The sequence below is a fragment of the Sinocyclocheilus grahami genome, unplaced genomic scaffold (assembly GCF_001515645.1).
Source record: "Sinocyclocheilus grahami isolate Dianchi unplaced genomic scaffold, SAMN03320097.WGS_v1.1 scaffold215.1, whole genome shotgun sequence".
In the NCBI taxonomy this organism is placed as follows: domain Eukaryota; kingdom Metazoa; phylum Chordata; class Actinopteri; order Cypriniformes; family Cyprinidae; genus Sinocyclocheilus; species Sinocyclocheilus grahami.
In genome coordinates, this window is record NW_015505394.1 from 255364 (window position 1) to 275402 (window position 20039).

The window sequence follows — 20039 nt, forward strand, 5'->3', positions numbered from 1 at the left end:
CTCTCTCTCTCTCTCTCTCTGTGTGTGTGTGTGTGTGTGTGTGTGTGTGTGAGAGAGAGAGAGAGAGAAACTAGCCATATATTGAAAAAACTAAAACAAAAAAAACAACCGATTATAATAGGAGGACATGGCAACACCGTCTGGCTGTATTCACATTATGCCTGAATTCAAACGATTGCTTAGTTTACTAATACATTTTCATGTATGAATCTTTTGTTCTTGTTGTACATATTTAATGATAACATTTTTCCAGTGCTTTTCAAAACATTTCTAAAAATACCAAACATCTATTATTATCCAGACAAGTTCACCGACCTCACACGTTCTCAGATTACTTAGAGCTGTGATTAAAATTCCCTTGTAAGGGCACTCAGTAATGCAATGCACACTTTCTCTCTAGAGACATAAACTGCCACCCACCGGAGACACACTCCTAATTACACCTGCCATAATTACAAGTTGAGAGGAGGGGCAGACAGATTATACTTTGTACTACTGTGCGCTTGCTGATGGGCCCATATTAAAATTTATGACAAACTGGATTGTCTATGCTATACTACTGTGAATGAATATCAAACAGTGATTTATTTATTTATTTTTAAATGTATTTCTACAACTCTGCACCTTTAGACTGGCCCACACATTATGAGCATCAAAATATGGTTTATCATCAGCATGCATCCCCCCTCACGAAGTGTAGTGATGGTACATTCCACCTGCCCTACTCCCCATAAGGGACTGTAGTATAGCTGTGGATGGGTTGCCCAGCAACACCATTTTCACAGACCCATGCATGCAAGCAGTATGTGATTGGATGGACATGAACTGTTCCGCATTAATTCTCCACACATATATTCATAGCCACTTAGGTAGGTCACATGGTATCTTATCCAGTCTACGATGTAGTTAACTTAATGATTATAAGCAACAAAATGTATAGAAATGTATTTAAAAGCATTAAACATGCTTCCCTTCTGGCAGCAGATGAGATGGACAGAATGAACGGACGGGTGAAGAACACGAGGAGTGCAATGTGATCACACCCCTCTCCACATGGGCTAAACAGGGCTCAGATTCACAGACACCAGAGAAAGGGAGTTTCACAGTCAGACCGACCAGATTTTGGTGCAACAACACTGGGTCTAAAATAAATAGCGTTTGTGTTTTCCGTTTGTCAACCTCTAGAGTGCGCTATTGCTCTTTCTTACAGCATGTTGGGGAAAAGAAAAAACTATTGCTGTCCAAATTTTGCCATTATTTGAACTAAGGCCACATTATAAATCAAAGAATGTGTTAAATAAGTAAATGTAAATGCTGATGAAAAATGTGTGTTCTGCTGCAAGGTCCCTCTAATGTTTAACCCTGTTGTGTGTATAATCAAACAACCTCTCCTAGTGCAAAGGTCATTGGAAAACAACAGTTCCATATATAAAGCAAGTTTGTAAATCTAAACCTGTGTCATAATTTATGCAACACAGCTGTTCTTGATTTGAGGTTTTAGAGATTACCATGCTTTCTGGACAGGCAGTTGGGAAATGTTTTTTCCAATGTACTCTTTTTTTATTCCATGCAGATACACACTCAGAAGAAAGTGGAAATACTCTTGTACTTTGTCTCAGTGACGATTCTTCTCTGACTCCCTGTATTAAGGAGACCACATCACAGAACATTGCATCTCTCAGTAACAATTATATTCCATTTTTGTTTCAGTTTCTAGGCCTATATAAAGGACATTCATTCTTGTATGGATCAACTTTCATACTTAACATAATTCATTTTTTTTTAAATCTATATATAATGTAAATAAACCACTATACTACTGAATTCACATTGGGCCTCATTTATCAATCTAACGTAGAAACGAGCGCAGATCTGTGCGCACAAATCAACTTACGACAGAGTTCACGTGTGATTTATGAAACATTCGTATGCCGCCGATCTCATCGTACGAATGATCGCATGTTGATAAATGTGGCGCCAGAAAACAATCGTCATTTGAATATCACGCCCCTAAAACACCCCGGTTTAGAAGCCTCGCCCAAGAGTAAGAAAAAAATTAATTTGAAAAGGTTGACTATTTATATATATATATATATATATATATATATAATTTGTGTATGTGTTTTATGTTTTGAAAATATGCAATTTGATGCAGATGTCGTTATTTATATGAAATTCTGATAGCTTGTACTGTAAATCAATGGGAATTTTATAACAGACTGCTAGCATATACAGGTGCATCTCAATAAATTAAAATGTCGTGGAAAAGTTCATTTATTTCAGTAATTCAACTCAAATTGTGAAACTCGTGTATTAAATTGAATTTTCCATGACATTCTAATTTATTGAGATGCACCTGTACATATCAGTTGTCACTCGGATCGTTTTTATGATCAAAGCTCTGCAGTTTTAATTATGGAAGACAAAACATAATGCAATGCAATGATGATTGAGAGATGAACAAAAACATTCCTCAAAAGTTAATTTAACATTATTTTAACATGGGGGGGGAAAAAGATTAAAAAAAGATCTATGCAACCTTAAGTTCAGTAAATATTTATCTTGAAATATTGATAACAATATGAAAGTTATTCTTAGTTTTCATTTCACAGCAAGATTTCTAAGCAAAACAATGTGTACCACAATCTGAAGGGGGACTTTTTAAAAAATAAAAGGCATTTTACATACTAAATGTATATAAACATGAGCTTTTCTTTGTTTTACAGACAACAATTCTGCAGTAACAGACAGTGAGAGGAGACATGAGGAACCAGAAAATTCAGGCCCCTCCGCAAACCCACCTGAGGATCCATCTGACATGACAACGTTTGAGTTTGAAATGAGCACACCTGCTGGAAATGTTAATGAGCTGGAGCTGATACAGGTGATGGAGGACTCTGATGATGTCAAACAGGGCACCATTAAAATTGAAGACGATCCTGATTCACTTACATTAGAGCCTCCTTCATCAAATCTAGCTGTAGCATCTTCATCCAACTCCATGCAAGAGTTACCGCAGATCTCCTCACCTTCAATGCGGGAGAGTGATGGCGATGCTTTGCTGGCCTTGGCGCCACCTGTTAGTAGTGACTCTGGGTTCAGCAGGACTATCGAGAGCCCTGATAAAGTGCACCGCTGCAACATTTGTGGCCGAGGATTCAGACGTTTCTACTGCTTGAAAACACACCAGCGCATACACACAGGAGAGCGCCCGTATCCTTGCAGATACTGCGAGAAACGCTTCCGCCATTTGGACAGCTTACACAAGCACCAGCGCATTCACACGGGAGAGAGACCGTACCGCTGTGCTGAGTGCGGATGCTGCTTCAGAGAACTTGGTCAACTCAAAAAGCACAGACTCAAACACTCGCCCACATTTGTTTCTGTTGCCAATCCCACCTTCCCTCTCCTTCCAGCCGGACCCTCCTATGTCTGGCCACATCTCAACACACAGTCTTTGGATTCAGTCTAAGCATGTGATGGTATTTTCAAAGCATGGTAATTGTGGAAACTTGGTATACGGTATTACAGCAGTATTGAACTATGTTACAAAAACAGATTGAAAAGATAAACTCGTCCTCTTAATAACAAATGGAATAACTCTTCAAATCAGGGACATTAAAATACAATAAAACAACACAATTCAAATGTATAAAGTTAACAAATGTTTCAAACAGAATAAAGTGCTAAAGAACACAACTATAAGGAACAATAATAAAGAATTAAAACATGTTTTAATCCAGATTAAAATGTGCAAGTGTAAACAAATGCTTTTTATATAATGCTTAGTATTAAATACTCAATATTTGCTGTTGTTTTATAAATACCATGGCAAATACAAAAATCTGAATGGTTGTTTTGAAAACATTTAAATACTGTTTGATTTCCTTCAGTTCAGAAACAGACATTTGAATATCACTGCTTTGTGTACAGGGGTAACCGCTGTGTTTCTGCTTTTCTGTAAGTGCCACCTACTGTCAGAGAGTGAATTTGCATTTCCATTCAGTCTGTCTGCTGCTTTTTTCAGAACTTCAGACCAAAGTGAAAATCAGACAGATTTTTATGCAGCATACATGCAATGTCATAAATTTTAACTGGTTGATGGAAAATAAGATAATGTGCAGTCTAAAAGTCTCAATTCAGAAAATAAGTTACCCAGAATCATTCACTGTATTTTGAAGTCTGGATGATTACAATACTGTGCGTTCATTACCGCAATTTACTGTGTTACCAAATACCAGCGCATCTCTAAGTCAGTCAAAGGCCTAATGAAGAAAAGATGGATAAATTTTATGAGGATATATGTTGTGGTGCAAAACACACCTCAGATAACGTTTGTACAGTGACAGTTTGGTCTAAAAACAATTGAAGGTATACTGGAAGATATATATTTGCCTGATTGTGTGAACAGTTTGTCCATTGCACAAAAAAAATCATTGCATTTAATTTAGATCCATATGTACAAAATACCTCATCGGTAGTACAGCATAACCATAGGTAGTTTTTAGGCAAAAAACAACTTTAAACATTTAAATGGGTTCCAGATATGATTAAACGTTCACAATAAGGTATTTTCTGGTATTGAGAATTGATTTTACTCACGCTGATTATCATACAAAAAATATGCATCCGGCATAAATCAGAGCTGAAACTAATTCTTTTTGTACTTGGTATTAATGCAGCACTTGAGATTTTTAAATGCATCATTTTAAAACTATGGCCTGACAAATAAAGGCAGAAAGTACCACACCCTTGTTAAGATAAAAAATATATATTTATATATTTATGTGTACATTTTTTACTAGTATGGAACTACTGGGGGAATCGTTACAATAGATTAGTAGTACTAAAAAGTGCTCCTTTTTGCAGTTGAATTACATAGTGTAGTTACTGCAACCTGGTAGTTTTTAGGCAAAAAACAACTTTAAACATTTAAATGGGTTCCAGATATGATTAAACGTTCACAATAAGGTATTTTCTGGTATTGAGAATTGATTTTACTCACTCTGATTATCATACAAAAAATATGCATCCGGCATAAATCAGAGCTGAAACTAATTCTTTTTGTACTTGGTATTAATGCAGCACTTGAGATTTTTAAATGCATCATTTTAAAACTATGGCCTGACAAATAAAGGCAGAAAGTACCACACCCATGTTAAGATAAAAAATATATATTTATATAATTATGTGTACATTTTTTACTAGTATGGAACTACTGGGGGAATCGTTACAATAGTTTAGTAGTACTAAAAAGTGCTCCTTTTTGCAGTTGAATTACATAGTGTAGTTACTGCAACCTAAAATTAAGAAATGGGTATGTGTGGTAGGCTACTTGGTTTGATATCAGATAAAATGTTTGACTGGTCAAACATCTAGGTCAGGGCTGTCCAAACTCGGTCCTGGAGGGCCGGTGTCCTGCAGAGTTTAGCTCCAACTTGCCTCAACACACCTGACTGGAAGTTTCTATGCTTAGTAAGAGCTTGATTAGCTGGTTCAGGTGTGTTTAATTAGGGTTGGAGCTAAACTCTGCAGGACACCGGCCCTCAGGACCGAGGTTGGACAGCCCTGGTCTAGGTGTTTGAACTACGATCAAATAGTAAACAACACGGTTCTCTCATGTTCAACTCAAAATCGTCTTCCACTTGAGATATTTCAGCCGTCCTCTCTGTGAAGTCACATGGGCGCTACATCTGTCCCGTGACTTTTGTTTAAACAAACTGAGAGGCAGGCGGTAGTCCCAGCCGTGCTGCAGTATGAGAGTACGCGATCATTATCTCTCGGTGGACCGTTACATAATAGATTTATGTTTTCATTAGGTTGCTGTCTGTTGTTCATAGTCGGGTCCACGGGGCACACGACGACAGTGCCTTCGCCATCCTTCATGTCCCGGAGGGTTGATCGCGAGATCTGAGGCTGCAACGAAAACTTTCGAAAGCATCGACAAGATGCTCTGATGAAACATATCGGTTTCAGGACATCCTGCATCCACGTTGTAAAAACGAGTAGTTTTGTTTACTTGTGGTTTGTGTTGTTTCTCCCTAAAAGTGGAAGTTACATACCGCTTTTAACGTTAAATTAGCGTCGCCGCAGTTGTTCATAAGAACAGGTATGTCATGTTTGCTTCTCCATCTTCTTACTGTACTTATTCATAGTCGGGTCCACGGGGCACACGACGACAGTGCCTTCGCCATCCTTCATGTCCCGGAGGGTTGATCGCGAGATCTGAGGCTGCAACGAAAACTTTCGAAAGCAACTCGACAAGATGCTCTGATGAAACATATCGGTTTCAGGACATCCTGCATCCACGTTGTAAAAACGAGTAGTTTTGTTTACTTGTGGTTTGTGTTGTTTCTCCCTAAAAGTGGAAGTTACATACCGCTTTTAACGTTAAATTAGCGTCGCCGCAGTTGTTCATAAGAACAGGTATGTCATGTTTGCTTCTCCATCTTCTTACTGTACTTAACCGTTATTTGTGTCTTTAAAACCTTACACGCCCAAGCATCCGTGACTGGTGGAGGAGATGGCGGTCTCATTTAGAAATGCCAGCTGCCTTTTGTCAGCTGTCTGCTAGTTTATTCAAACAATTAATCGGATGCTGTTTTAGCAGAGGGGTATTTTAATAGTTACATTATTATCTTTACTTACATAAGACCATAATACAATTGTTTTTCAACCGCGTACGTCGGATTGTTTACATGGTGATGTACGTTACTTCCGCTACTTAAAAAGGTCCAACATTTGTTTTGAAAAACGCGGTTCAAAAGGCGATCACGATCAGTGGGACATTCAAGGTCTTGCAGCCTCAAGCTGTCCATGGTCATGGACATTGCGATTAAATGGAAAATTGTGATTTACAGGCCTGAAAAAAGTAATTGAAACTAACAATATACTAAATCATTGACATTTATGGTGACTAGCTATAGCTCTAAATCCATCGATGGTTTTGAAAGAAAAAAAACTTGTATAAATAGTCCAATTATCATCAAGAGTGACTTTTTTACTTTTTAAAAGAATTACTATATTACAACAACAAAAATGTCAATGTTTTGAAAGGTCTCTTGCTCACCAAGGCTGCATTTATTTGATCAAACATACAGTACAAACAGTAATATTGTGAAATATTATTAGAATTTAAAATAAACTTTTCTATTTTTTATGTATTGTAAAATTTATTTTATTCCTGTGATGGCAAAGCTGAATTTTCAGCATCATTACTCCAGTCTTCAGTGTCACATGACCCTTCAGTAATCATTCTAATAAAATAATTTGCTGCTCAAGAAACATTTCTCATAATTAACATTAACGTAATTAACAGTTGTTTTGTTACATTTTCTCTCAGGATTCTTTGATGGATGGGAATGTTCAAAAGAACAGCATTTATTTGAAATAGAAATGTTTTGGAACTGAGTAAAAGTGTAATGCGTCCTTGAGGAATGAAAATATTAGGCCTAACTTCTTTAAAAAAACAACAACAAAAAACTTTACTGATCCCAAATGTGCAATAGTGTACATTATGAATGTTTGAGTAATAATAATAGCTTGCTCAGCAGCTCAAAATCATGACAAATGTTTGTATGTACTAACCAGGAAACACTCAAAAGGTTTCTTATTGCAGGTTCCTCTTTTTCAGACCATGGCAAATGAGCACTCGCCTCTTCTTGTTCACGGGGTGTACAGCATGATGGGTGATGCTTAAGATTCCAGGGGTGGATCAGCAGTGACAGGAGAGGCATCCCCCAAATCAAACCCCGCAAACTCAACACCTTCTTTGGCGTCATGGTGCCCACCATCCTCTCCATGTTCAGTATTGTGCTCTTTCTTCGCACAGGTGCGTAAGAGATGGGAAAAGACAGAAGTTGATGACCAGAGACTTAATAAAACTTTTTCACTATGGCCAAGTGTGTGATCTTAGAAGTATTTTTGTGCATAACTGATTCTAATACAGTATATGTCGATTTTGCAGGTTTTGTAGTGGGTCATGCCGGTCTTCTCCATGGTCTCCTCATGCTGTGTGTGGCCTACTTCATCATCTCGTTGACAATCCTGTCTATATGTGCTATTTCAACTAATGGAGCAGTGGAAGGGGGCGGGGCCTACTGTATCCTTAACCAATCTCTTTGCCATATAGAATGCTAGAATTGCAGACTGCCTCAAATATGAATCTGTTGTTCATGAGTGTTTGCATATTGTTGTTGAACTTTAACTCTTTAGTCTTAGTCATGATCAGTCGTTCTCTGGGACCAGAGTTTGGAAGCAGTATCGGCCTGATGTTTTACTTGGCGAAGGTATGTGCGTGTGGCGTTTATGTACTCGGCCTGGTGGAGGCCATACTGGACATCTTTGGGAAGGATCCAGGTGAGCGGTCCATTGAATCACGCTGTACTAAACAGTCTTTGAAGCAATTAAACATGTATGGCTTGTGTTTTTTTTCCACATTGAAGCCTCTCTGTTCTTCTCTCTCTAGGCTCTGCTGTGTCACAGGGGCTGCGTGTGTTGCCGCAGGGTTACTGGTACACCGTGTTGTACTCCTCTCTAGTGCTGTTGATATGTCTGGTGGTGTGTCTGGTTGGTGCTCACATCTACGCCAAAGCCTCTTTTATCATTCTGCTGGTGGTGACAATGTCACTGATCTCTATCACCATCAGCCCCCTGATACTCAGTCCACAACGCTTCAACATCACACACGCATACGGCAACAACCACACCGTCACTGTCAACCCCAGCTACACAGGATTCAATGGCACTACATTAAAAAACAACCTTGGACGTGAGTAAGATGATCATTAATGCAATAATGATAGTGACGGTTGTGATGATGATCAGTGAGGCTATTTAACAGTTATATTTCAAAATACGTAAAGGAGAAATGATCACGATTGTCTTGTGTGTTAGATTAAACATTCAGTATAAAAAGGTATATTTGGCAGTGAAATATACAAATTATTAGATATTTATACTTAATTAATGACATTTTGAAAAAAAGAAAACAAAAAAAGGATATTCCTCAAAGGAACATTTTGATTTACTAGTAAAAGGAATTTATGAGGTTTTCCTATACGGTATATTGTGTGCATGTACACTAGCATTCAATATTTTGGGGTCAGTAAGATTTTCTTTTAAAGAAATTAATGCTATTATTCAACAAGGACACACTGAATCGATCTAAAGTGACAGTAAAGACTTTTACATTGTTGTAATCTGTTTCAAATAAATGCTGTTCTTTTGAACTTTCAAACTTTTTGAAAATCAAACAATCCTGAAGAAAATGTGTAACAATTTCCAGACAGACATTAAAGGGAATGAAAATGAAAATTAGCCCATAAATTACTCACCATCAAGTCATCCTAGGTGTATAATGACTTTCTTCTTTCAGACGAATCCAGTCAGAGTTATATAAAAAATTTTCTTTGATCTTTCAAGCTGTTTAATGGCACTCAGCGGGTGTTGCAGTGCTTCATTCAAAATTAATTTAAATAAAAAGCGCCCATCCATAAAAAAGTGCCTCACACGACTCCAGGGGGGTGAACAAAGGCCTCCTGTAGCGAATCGATGCGTTTTTGTAAGAAAAATATCCATATTCTAAATGTAATCACTTTAATGTAGCTTGCGCCAACAGTTGTACACGGAAGCAGCTCCGGGCGGCTGACTTATGAGGTCAGCGCTGCGCATCCGCTGGTGAGTCTCCTGAAAACCAACGTTTGTTAACAGGAGCAAAGGAAGCAAAGTTTCCTTACTTTAGCAAAGGAAAACCAGTCTCCTCTTGGCTTCTATCGAAATCCTCCAACATTCTTCTTTACAAATCCTCGTTTTGTACTTCTAATAAGTGACCGTAGTTTTGTTTTGATCTTTCCGCTGCGCTTCCGTGTTAATCACTTCTGAGCGGCGCATGCACAAAGCTGACTTCATACATCATCCGCCCGGAGCTGCTTCCGTGTTCAACAGTGAGCGCAAGCTAGATTAAAGTGATTATTACGTTTTGAATATGGATGTTTTTTACAAAAACGCATCAATTCGCTACTGAAGGCCTTTGTTCACCCCCAGAGCCGTGTGAGACACTTTTTTTTATGGATGGGCGCTTTTTATTTCACTTCTTTTGGACTGATGCATGCAACACCCGCTGAGTGGCATTAAAGCTTGAAAGATCAAAGACAATGTTTAATATAACTCCGACTGGATTCGTCTGAAAGAAGAAAGTCATGTACACCTAGAATGAGTAATTTATGGGCTAATTTTCATTTTTGGGTGAACTAATCCTTTAAGCAGCACAACTGTTTTCAACATTGATAATAATGAGAAATAATGTTTCTTGAGAAACAAATCAGTTAATTAGAGTGATTTCTGAAGGATCCTGTGACACTGAAGACTGGAGTAATGATGCTGAAAATTCAGCTTTGCATCACAGGAATAAATTATATGTTATTCAAATAGAATTTTTTTTTTCCAGTTGTAGTGTTTACTGTATTTTCTGACCTCACATATTTGAACAGTAGTATGTGTATATCATTTATAATAATTTATAATTATAATAATTAATTACTTTATGCATTTAGCAGACGCTTTTATCCAAAGCGACTTACAGTGCATTCAGGCTATACATTTTTTATCAGTATGTGTGTTGCCTGGGAATTGAACCCACAACCTTTGCGCTGCTAACGCAATGCTATACCACTGAGCCACAGGAACATTGTGTGTAGTTCCACACACACTCTTCAGCATTGCCTCTTTTATGACTCACAGTATTGTTGTCCAATTCCTTTTCAATGATACTCAGTAAGAGAATTCAAAACTCCAGGGCTTTACTAGTGTGATCAAGATGACAAATTCACTGAGGGGGACGTGGACATAGTCAGAGCTTGAGCTTGCTGAGAGCAGACCTCTAGCTCAAAGCACAAGACAAGATGATAGTCAGCAAGGCAAATTAAGCTGCAATCGGACATAAGGACTGAGCAATTCAATTACACTATGATTCTGATATTCTTTAGCCTTGCAATATCGGTCATATAGTGCATGGATTATATGCAATAAGTGGTTGGGATGGAACGGATAGTACTGTTTTAGTCATAAACACACCATAGTTTGTACTTTATGGATGTAGATTATGGATGACCTTGAATGCAGCCAGATATAACAGCTTCTGTATTGCAGTCATTCATCAGGGACATAAAACTGTTCCTTTAATTTATACACTGAACAAAATTATAAACGCAACACTTTTGTTTTTACCCCCATTTTTCATGAGCTGAACTCAAAGATCTAAGACTTTTTCTATGTACACAAAAGGCTTATTTCTCTCAAATATGTGTATGTGAAACTGCACATTTTAGAGTGGCCTTTTATTGTGGCCAGCCTAAGGCACACCTGTGCAATAATCATGCTGTCTAATCAGCATCTTGATATGCCACACCTGTGAGGTGGATGGATTATCTCGGCAAAGGAGAAGTGCTCACTAACACAGATTTGTGAACAATATTTGAGAGAAATAGGCCTTTTGTGTACATAGAAAAAGTCTTAGATCTTTGAGTTCAGCTCATGAAAAATGGGGGCAAAAACAAAAGTGTTGCGTTTAGAATTTTGTTCAGTGTATAATTACTGCTCTGGCATGAATTTTGTCCAAATGTCTCCTCCTGTAGCGCAGTACTCTCTGGACTACAGTACCAACACAATGATGTCTTTCGCCACTGTATTTTGCTGTGATGTTCACCAGCTGCACAGGCATCATGGCAGGAGCCAACATGTCGGGTACAAAACTGGACAACCACTGACACCATTCACACGCTTCCTTTATTTGCACACTTTACTTTTTAGTTGTCAATGTAATTGTGTTGACTTTTACAATATTGAGAACACTTGTATAATGGATGAGTGTCATAAACATGTCATTTGATTTGTTTCACTTTCTCAGGTGAGCTGAAGAACCCCAGTGAATCAATACCTAAAGGGACCATCATTGCAGTGTCATACACCTTCACTGTTTATGTGCTTCTCTTCCTGCTCCTTAGCTGTACCTGTGACAGGTGCCGCTTACGACACTCAAGCCACATGGAAAAAAGTGAAAATTTACACAATGCTTTGTTCTCCCTCTTATTCATCTCTCCCTTATGCATGTCCTGGTCTCTCTCTCAGGTTGTTGTTAATCAATGATTACGCAGTGTTTCAGCGGGTGAGCGTGTGGCCTCCATTCGTGACGATTGGGGTGTACTGCGCGTCTCTCTCAGCTGCTATGTGCTCCATGATAGGAGCTTCTCGAATCCTCCATGCGCTTGCTCTGGACCAGCTTTTTGGTTAGTGTGTGTTTGTGGGTTTGGTCTGTTTAAAGGACGTATTTCAGGCTAGAAACTGATACTGAGATGTTTAGATGTGTTAGGGTGGTTGACAAGAAGTGTTATGGGAAAACATTAGTGAGCAGTACTTGGAAAGCAGTATTCATGGTTTCTAAGGAAAATATGCTTGGTGAATATTTTTCAGTGTAACTTCTTTTTGTCACATTTTATAGGTTGTTATATGGTGTGAGAGCTCATATATTCTGTGTGAAAAGGTAAAAAAGGACATTTTATCTAAAAGAATCATAATGAATATTTCCTCTGAACATTTTCTACTCAAATCAGTTAACTGACGAGGCATAATCAAAACTAAACAAGCTATTCTTTTAAAAAATTAGATTTCATTGAATTTATTGACAATTTAAAGTTTCTCTCAAATCGTATAAACAAATCAGTCACAGAAAATAATTGATGATAGATTACACAATTTATTGAGGAAATGTTACGTAGAACAACTTTTTAAAAAATCCAGGAATATAGAAGAAAACAATAGGAATCTATTTGTTATAATGTGGTTTATTTATTGTGGCTCATTAAACATTTAAAATCATTATAAGGTTTAATGTCACACCATTTATTGTAGTGCTAGGTCAGTGGCCTGATTAAAATCCTACCACATGGCAGGTTTGGCAACAATGCTTATAATGTACCTGTGGCAACGTTTTTGCATAGTTGCTGAATGGTGTTGCAGTTGCACCACCACATTTAAAAAGGAAACCGTAAAAAGACATTAGCCCAGCAGAGATTTGATCTGTTCTGTCTGGTTGAATAAAGGTTCACTAAAAACAAGTTCATGTATTTGGCTGGTCACAGCATGACATACAAACAAGAGCCATACAAGCAATATAGTTTCACACCATATAGCATTTTAACCACAGCTTACCACTGTGTGTAGGATTTGTTTTCTTGGTTTTACTCCGATCAGAAGAGGAAAAACACCACTTTTATGATTTAAATGTTTACATCAATTCTTAGTAGAAATGTTTTGCGTTACTTACTAAAATTCCAGGATACTTTACAAAGGCACTATTTGATTATCAATATAAACAGGTAAATGGTGAAATATGTATGGCACCCTGGATATAATAAAGAATATTATGTAAACGTCCTGATGACCCAGTAACTAGGTTACATTGTTGGTTTTGACATGACTGTTAAGATATGATGGTGTAATATTATCCTGGAGTGATGTGATGGTACTGTACTTCTCTGTTAGAATGTGGCAGTGTTTTGTTGATCTGTGCTGTGATCTGGTTTCAGGTCTGCCTCTGGCTCCGGCTGCTGTAACCTCCAGCTCTGGGAACCCGTGGGTGTCTGTGCTCTACACCTGGGGTCTGGTGCAGGTATAGGGAGCTGTCTTTGGATGTTATTTCTGTGACGCACATAATATAAAGAGTAAGATTGTGTGTGTGTGTTGTAGTGTACACTGTTTGCAGGACAGCTGAATGTGATTGCTGGTATTGTGACAGTGTTTTACCTGTTAGCGTATGTGGCGGTTGATTTGGCTTGTCTGGCTCTGGAATGGGCCTCTGCTCCAAACTTCAGGTACTGTTCAAAGTGTGTGTATGTATGTATGTGTGTGTGCATTTTATAAGTTCATTTTGATTTTTGCTCAATTTAATGCATCCTTGCTGAGTAAAAGTATTAATTTCTTTATAAAAAAAATAAGATCTTCACGGACTAAACTTTTGAACAATATTGTAAGTATCTGTCTCTATATTTACATTTCAGTTTTTCTCTTGGCACACATGTTTGTTGGGCATTGTAAGCTGTGTGGTAATGATGTTTGTGATAAACCCAGTGTATTCCTCAGCCAGTATTGTGCTGCTGCTGCTGCTCCTACTGTTCCTGCACTACCGCTCTCCCACCAGCAGCTGGGGCTACATTAGCCAAGCACTTATCTTCCATCAGGTACCTTCACACACACACAAAACACATGTGAATGCACTGAACTTTAAATCCATGGTTGGTCTTTCTGTGCTGCTTTCAGGTGAGGAAATACCTTCTGATGTTAGACTCCCGTAAGGATCATGTAAAGTTCTGGCGGCCTCAGGTCTTACTGATGGTGGCGAACCCACGCTCCTCCTGTCAGCTTATCTGCTTCGTCAACCAGCTAAAGAAAGGAGGGCTGTTTGTTCTTGGGCATGTGCAGATTGGAGATCTGGGTAGGACAACTGGGGTATTGGGGTTAGGGAGCAATTTAATGATAGAACCCAAGTTTGACGAGGCATATAGAGCAAAGATTGTCAGTTACCACACATGCATTTTATGACCACATAAAGTGTGTTCTCTTGCTTCTTAATCTCTTGAAATGTACAGAAAGGCTGTGTTTGTGTTTACATGATGTTCCAGAATGCTGCTTTCTGCAAAATTTCTGGACTAAACCATTTCCTAAGTGCATGTAAGCAGGGTCATTGTTGCTATGTGGGGCTGGTTAGGATGCTTAAAGAAAGCAGTGTTTTGATAATATCACAGTCACAGCGTTTTTACACTTTGCAAGGACATCAAGCCTCTATTGACAATGAATAGTTGTCTATAGAAATCTAATTTAAGATGGGAGAAATTTTATTATTTTCTTATTTGAGCAAATCTACCACAAGTCCTGATGATGATTTCTTGTTTGCTTGTTTTATTTTTTGCAGCTAATATGTTTTTCTTCTCATTCCATTGTAATCTTTTCATTTTAATCAGTGTGAACTCAGGCTCACCCACCTCCATAAGATGACTTGCTTCCTTGTTTTTTTTATGATCATATGATTAAATGAGTTTATGATCTTAAAGGTATAATTTACCAAAAAATATTTACTTACCCTCATGTCATTTCAGACCTGTTTGACATTTTCTTCTGCAGAACATGAAGAATAAAAGACTGATTCTGAAGACTGTTAAGGGATATTTCACCCAAAAATTACCATATGATTTACTCCACCTCATGGCATCCTATGTGTATGTGACTTTCTTCTTTCAGACGAATTTTTATAAAAAAAAATGTTGTATATTTTTTTTAAATGTCCGGGCTTTATAATGGCGGTGAATGGGTGTTATTTTTAAATAGTCCAAAATAAGTCCAATAAAGTGCATCCATCCATCATAAAAAGTGTCTCACACAGCGCCGGGGTGTTACTAAAGGCCTCCTGAAGTTAATCGATTAATTTTAGTGACCGTTGGCTTTCATTATATGGACAAAAAACACTGAGACATTTCTCATATCTTTTTCATGACAAATACCTATATGATGACAGCATTGCCATTTTTGAGTGAACTGTACCTTTAAGATTACTAAACAGCCCTTCTGCTGTAAATCCATTTTACTTTCATGTTGTTGCACACTGATTGTCAGAATAGAAAGGGCCACACGACCAAATGTAATCTCTCTCTCAGATGTGTTGCCAGCAGACCTGGTGCAGCCGCAGTATAATTTCTGGCTGAGTCTAGTAGATAAGTTGGGTGTGAAGGCCTTTGTGGATCTGACTCTCTCTCCGTCTGTCAGGCAGGGCACTTGTTAGAAAACACTCTCTGTCTTTCTGTTGAGTCCAGACATGTCTTACCCCTCCTTTTTCTCCCTCTCTCTCATTCTTATATATACAACGCATTCTCTCTGAATTCCTCCTTCTGTATCCATCTCTCTCTCTTGATATTATGTTTTAAATATGTCTTATATGCGAAGTATGCATGCTTAAATGTATACATTAGCTTCTCTTGGTTCAAATGTCCCAAATAAGGACATGAATGTTAGGACTACAAGGGTAAAGGAGTTCGTGATGAAACCATGAAGACAGTTCAGCATTCTTCGCAAAAGTCTATTCCTAATATGTCCATGTTTTTCTGTACATCTGGCTATTTTATATAAACATGTTCTTGGCCAAAGATCCTAGTGTATGTTATTCATATCCTCATTGGTTAAGAGGATGAAACTCCCCTCGACATATGCCTATATAATATCTGTATTTCTATGAATAAATTGAAGTATTGAGGATACATTTGACTGTGTGTTTTCTTACTTCCCGGCCGTTTATTTACACTTTGGGAGACTGAGAAAACTTCAAGGTGGCAAAGAGAATTTACTGAGGGACCAAATTGTTATTCTTTATTAACAGCACTCAACATCTGCTCCGCATCACTGGACTAGGTGAGACATTTCCTTATCGCGTCATCTTTACAGCACAGAGCCAGGAAGCATAATTTAGACTACATCTTTATTGTACAAGTACATATCTAATGAAATAATACAGTAAATACATTATTGTAGTGTTTTCAACACTTTGTGTAAGAGCTCAGCTAGTTCAGAGATGGCATCTGCTCCACAATGTTAAAAATCATAGTGTATATCCTTAATCATTTCTATTTATTTTTTAATTTATCCTTATTTAACCAGGAAATTTCCATTGAGATACAATATCTCTTCTTCCAGAGAGTTCTAGTCAAGATGGCAGCACAAATAATTTCACATAAAACATTTTTAAAAAACAATAGCATAAAAACATCACAAAAACTACTCGGAGAATACAGCATGTTTCCTTTAGAGCAGTTTGTAAGATAACAAAGTTATAAAAAATGTTGAATACTTGTATGCAGATTAACTTGTAAGTTTATCTGAGCATAGTCTTGAGTTGACTGTAAGTTGACTCTAAATGAGCATTGCTATCACATAAGTAATCACGTACTGTAGATTTTCTGATAAATCGCATTCTTCTTTTAAACATATTTTTGTTCCTGTCTGTACTCTGTGTGATGCACTAAAAAGGCAAGTGAATGGGGAAATAATGGCAGGAAACTACTTTCCATTGACTTTTTTTTTTTTCTTCCTTCAAGTTGCATGCAAAAACAAACATGGCGAGACCGGTGCAGCCAGATTCACAAACAAATGACTCCGATGAGCTGGTTCTTTTTAGACGATCAAAATCATGCAAAACAACTGTAGCCTAATAGATGAATAAATGACTCTTATGAGATGATTCAGAAACACGCAGCACAAATAGTGTAGCCCATTTCACAAACAAATGACTCTAATGAGCTAGTTACTTATAATGAATCAAAAACATCCAAAACCACTGTAGCCTGATTTGTAATCGAGTGACTCCTGTGAGCTGGTTCTGTTTCACGATTCAAAAACATACAGCGTGACCAGTATAGTCCAATTCACAAACCAATAACTCTCATGTGTGGTTCTTTTTAGTGAATCAAAAACATACAGTGCAACTAATGTAGCCCGATTTACAAATGACTTGTATGGGCCATTTCTTTTATTGAACACTTTAAATGAGTCTGAAATACTACCGTTTAATTTGCAGCATTAGCATATAGAGAATTTCTTTTTGTAACAATATGTAGTCAAAATGGACACTTAGAATGCAATCAAAATTGGAAAAGAATCAAGAGTTTGAGAGTTAGAATCAAAGTGTATTAGAATGTATTTCCTTTTCAGACCATAATTTTTTATCTTCTTTTCCAGGAGGCATGAAGCCTAATACCCTGGTCTTGGGCTTCTATGACAACTGCTATCCAGCGGACTACTTCCTGCAGGACCCTGTCTTTTGCGAGGGTGATAGGGGTGAGGGGGATAATTTCGGGGTGGACCTTCCGTCCTTACAGGCTCACTTTCCACCCGTGCGCCATGCCGAGAGCCCTCGCGCTCTGCAGCCCGAGGAGTATGTGAGCATCATCCATGATGCCATAAAAATGGGCAAGAACGTTTGTTTAGGCCGCTACTTTTTCCAGCTGCCGCCTGAGAGCAAAGGCGTAACATACATAAGGGGAAATGACAATGTGGACACCATTGACGTGTGGCCGACAAACCTACTGTCCCCAGGCAGTGCCAGTTACGAAGACGTGTCCAGTCTTTTCCTGCTTCAGATGGCGTGTGTGTTAACCATGGCCAACAGGTGGCGCCGTGCAAGCTTACGTATATTTGTCTGTGTGGCATCAGAATCGGGAGACCAGGGCTGGCTGGCCAATGAGGAGCAGTTTAGAGAGTTGCTTGGAATGCTGAGGATTCGTGCCACCATTAAGATTGTGGCGTGGGATAACGTGACACGCATGTTTAGAGGGCTAAATTCAGAGTCTCAAAAAGTGTCGGAGGATTTCCTGTTTCCTGAACGCTTTGCTGAGGGAACACAGCTCTACAGCAGCAGTCCGCTTCCTGTATTTGCCCCATCCTCCCTCCAGTTCTGAGCTGTCACAGCAGTACCTGACGCAGCTGGATACGCTGACGCGAGACCTGGGCCCAACTCTCTTGATTCACGGGGTCACACCGGTCACATGTACTGACCTCTGAGAAACAATAACCAAAACATGTTTGTGTGGAACATCTGAAATATTAGTGAGGGGAATACAAGTGTATTTGATTCCTACTATTCTCAAATGGCGGATGATTTTGAGGGCCATATATCATAAACTGGTGAATTATGTGCTCTTGGTGAAAATGTTATTTAAAAACAGATGGATGGAGTTTGTGTTATTGGTGAAAACTGCCGAATCATCGTGCGCAGTTATTTTTGTGTTCTCCATGCGCCTCTGTTCTCATTAACAGTAAGTTTAGAGTTGGTGGAAAGTGAGTGCTTGCATATCCTGTGATCCATGTTTATGTGTTGATGGAAAATGAAAAAATGTTTGACAAATTAGGATGGAAAGAGTTTCTTAAATGAGATGTGGTTACAGTTGCACTGTAATAGGGAAAAGTGAATCTGTTTACTCACTTTTTGTTTGCTTTTTGTTATTGTAATGCACTGTTGGAGAATTTTTTTAAATAATTTCTGCTTTTTCTTGATATAAAACAGACCCTTTGATCCCCTTGTGACCCAGTTACAGCTTGTGAGCCATTGAGTAGCCCTTGTGGGTTTGGGTCCTTGTTGGTGTCATGGCAGAACTGCTGCTCTCAGCTTTCCAATTAGAGCACTTGAATTGAATTTGTGCATTCATAGTTTATTTACTGTCAATTACTGGGCATTTATATAGACATGTTATTTATTAGGGGTTCAAGCACGCAGTGCTGAAACCCTATTGTAATTGTTAGGATTATTATTCTTCCCTAAAACTGAACGGGCAGAACAAACCGTAAGGCCTAGAGAGCTGAAACTTGGTCAAAAGGTAGTAGTCATGCTCGCTACTCAGGTGCAAAGAGCCGGCCCAATCGGCCAATAGGGGGTGCTACAGCGATCAAAAACGCGTAAGGGCTAATAACTCCTAAACCACTTGTCATATACTCCAAAATGTTACATTTTTGGAATCCGTCGGTCAAGCCGAATAAAAAATGGTCATTCTGATTTTGAGTCTAGGCGGTCTCGTTTTTCGGCAAATTTGAGTTATGTCTAAAACCTAGTGATAGTGAATATCAATAATTATCAAAAAAAAGTTGAAATTTCGACTCACTGTTGCAATGGGGCGCCAAAACGTTCAAAAGTCGAGGACCAATTTTACGAAAAAAGCTATAACTCTTGAACGAAGTGAGAAATCTTCACCAAACTCGCTACGCATGTGTAAGAGCTAAAACTTTGGTCAAATCAAAAAAAATTGCGTAGCTCTGCCTCTTGGTGGCGCTATAATTTTGAAAAACTATTACTAGGAAACCGTTTGTCTGATCGACTTTAAATTTGGTTTGCAGTGTCAATGACTATAAGTGGCACAAGTGTCTATGAGGACATTCGTGTTTCTCAAAAAACATGGCCGCCATTGGCCAAAATCTTTTAAGCACCTTTTTGACAGGGTTAACAAGCTTGC

The 20039-nt window shown here is 38.3% G+C and overlaps 1 protein-coding gene and 1 pseudogene across 1 annotated transcript; both read left to right on the forward strand.

The window, feature by feature from the left end:
* Positions 1 to 2632: 2632 nt before the first annotated feature.
* On the forward strand, positions 2633 to 3728 carry LOC107596186 (zinc finger and SCAN domain-containing protein 31-like). The gene is made up of 2 exons (XM_016286867.1): positions 2633 to 2636; positions 2709 to 3728. The coding sequence occupies exons 1-2, from the start codon at positions 2633 to 2635 to the stop codon at positions 3470 to 3472; spliced, it is 768 nt and encodes a 255-aa protein (XP_016142353.1). The 3' UTR covers positions 3473 to 3728.
* Positions 3729 to 6189: 2461 nt separating this feature from the next.
* LOC107596109 (solute carrier family 12 member 9-like) lies at positions 6190 to 19286 on the forward strand (annotated as a pseudogene).
* Positions 19287 to 20039: the final 753 nt, after the last annotated feature.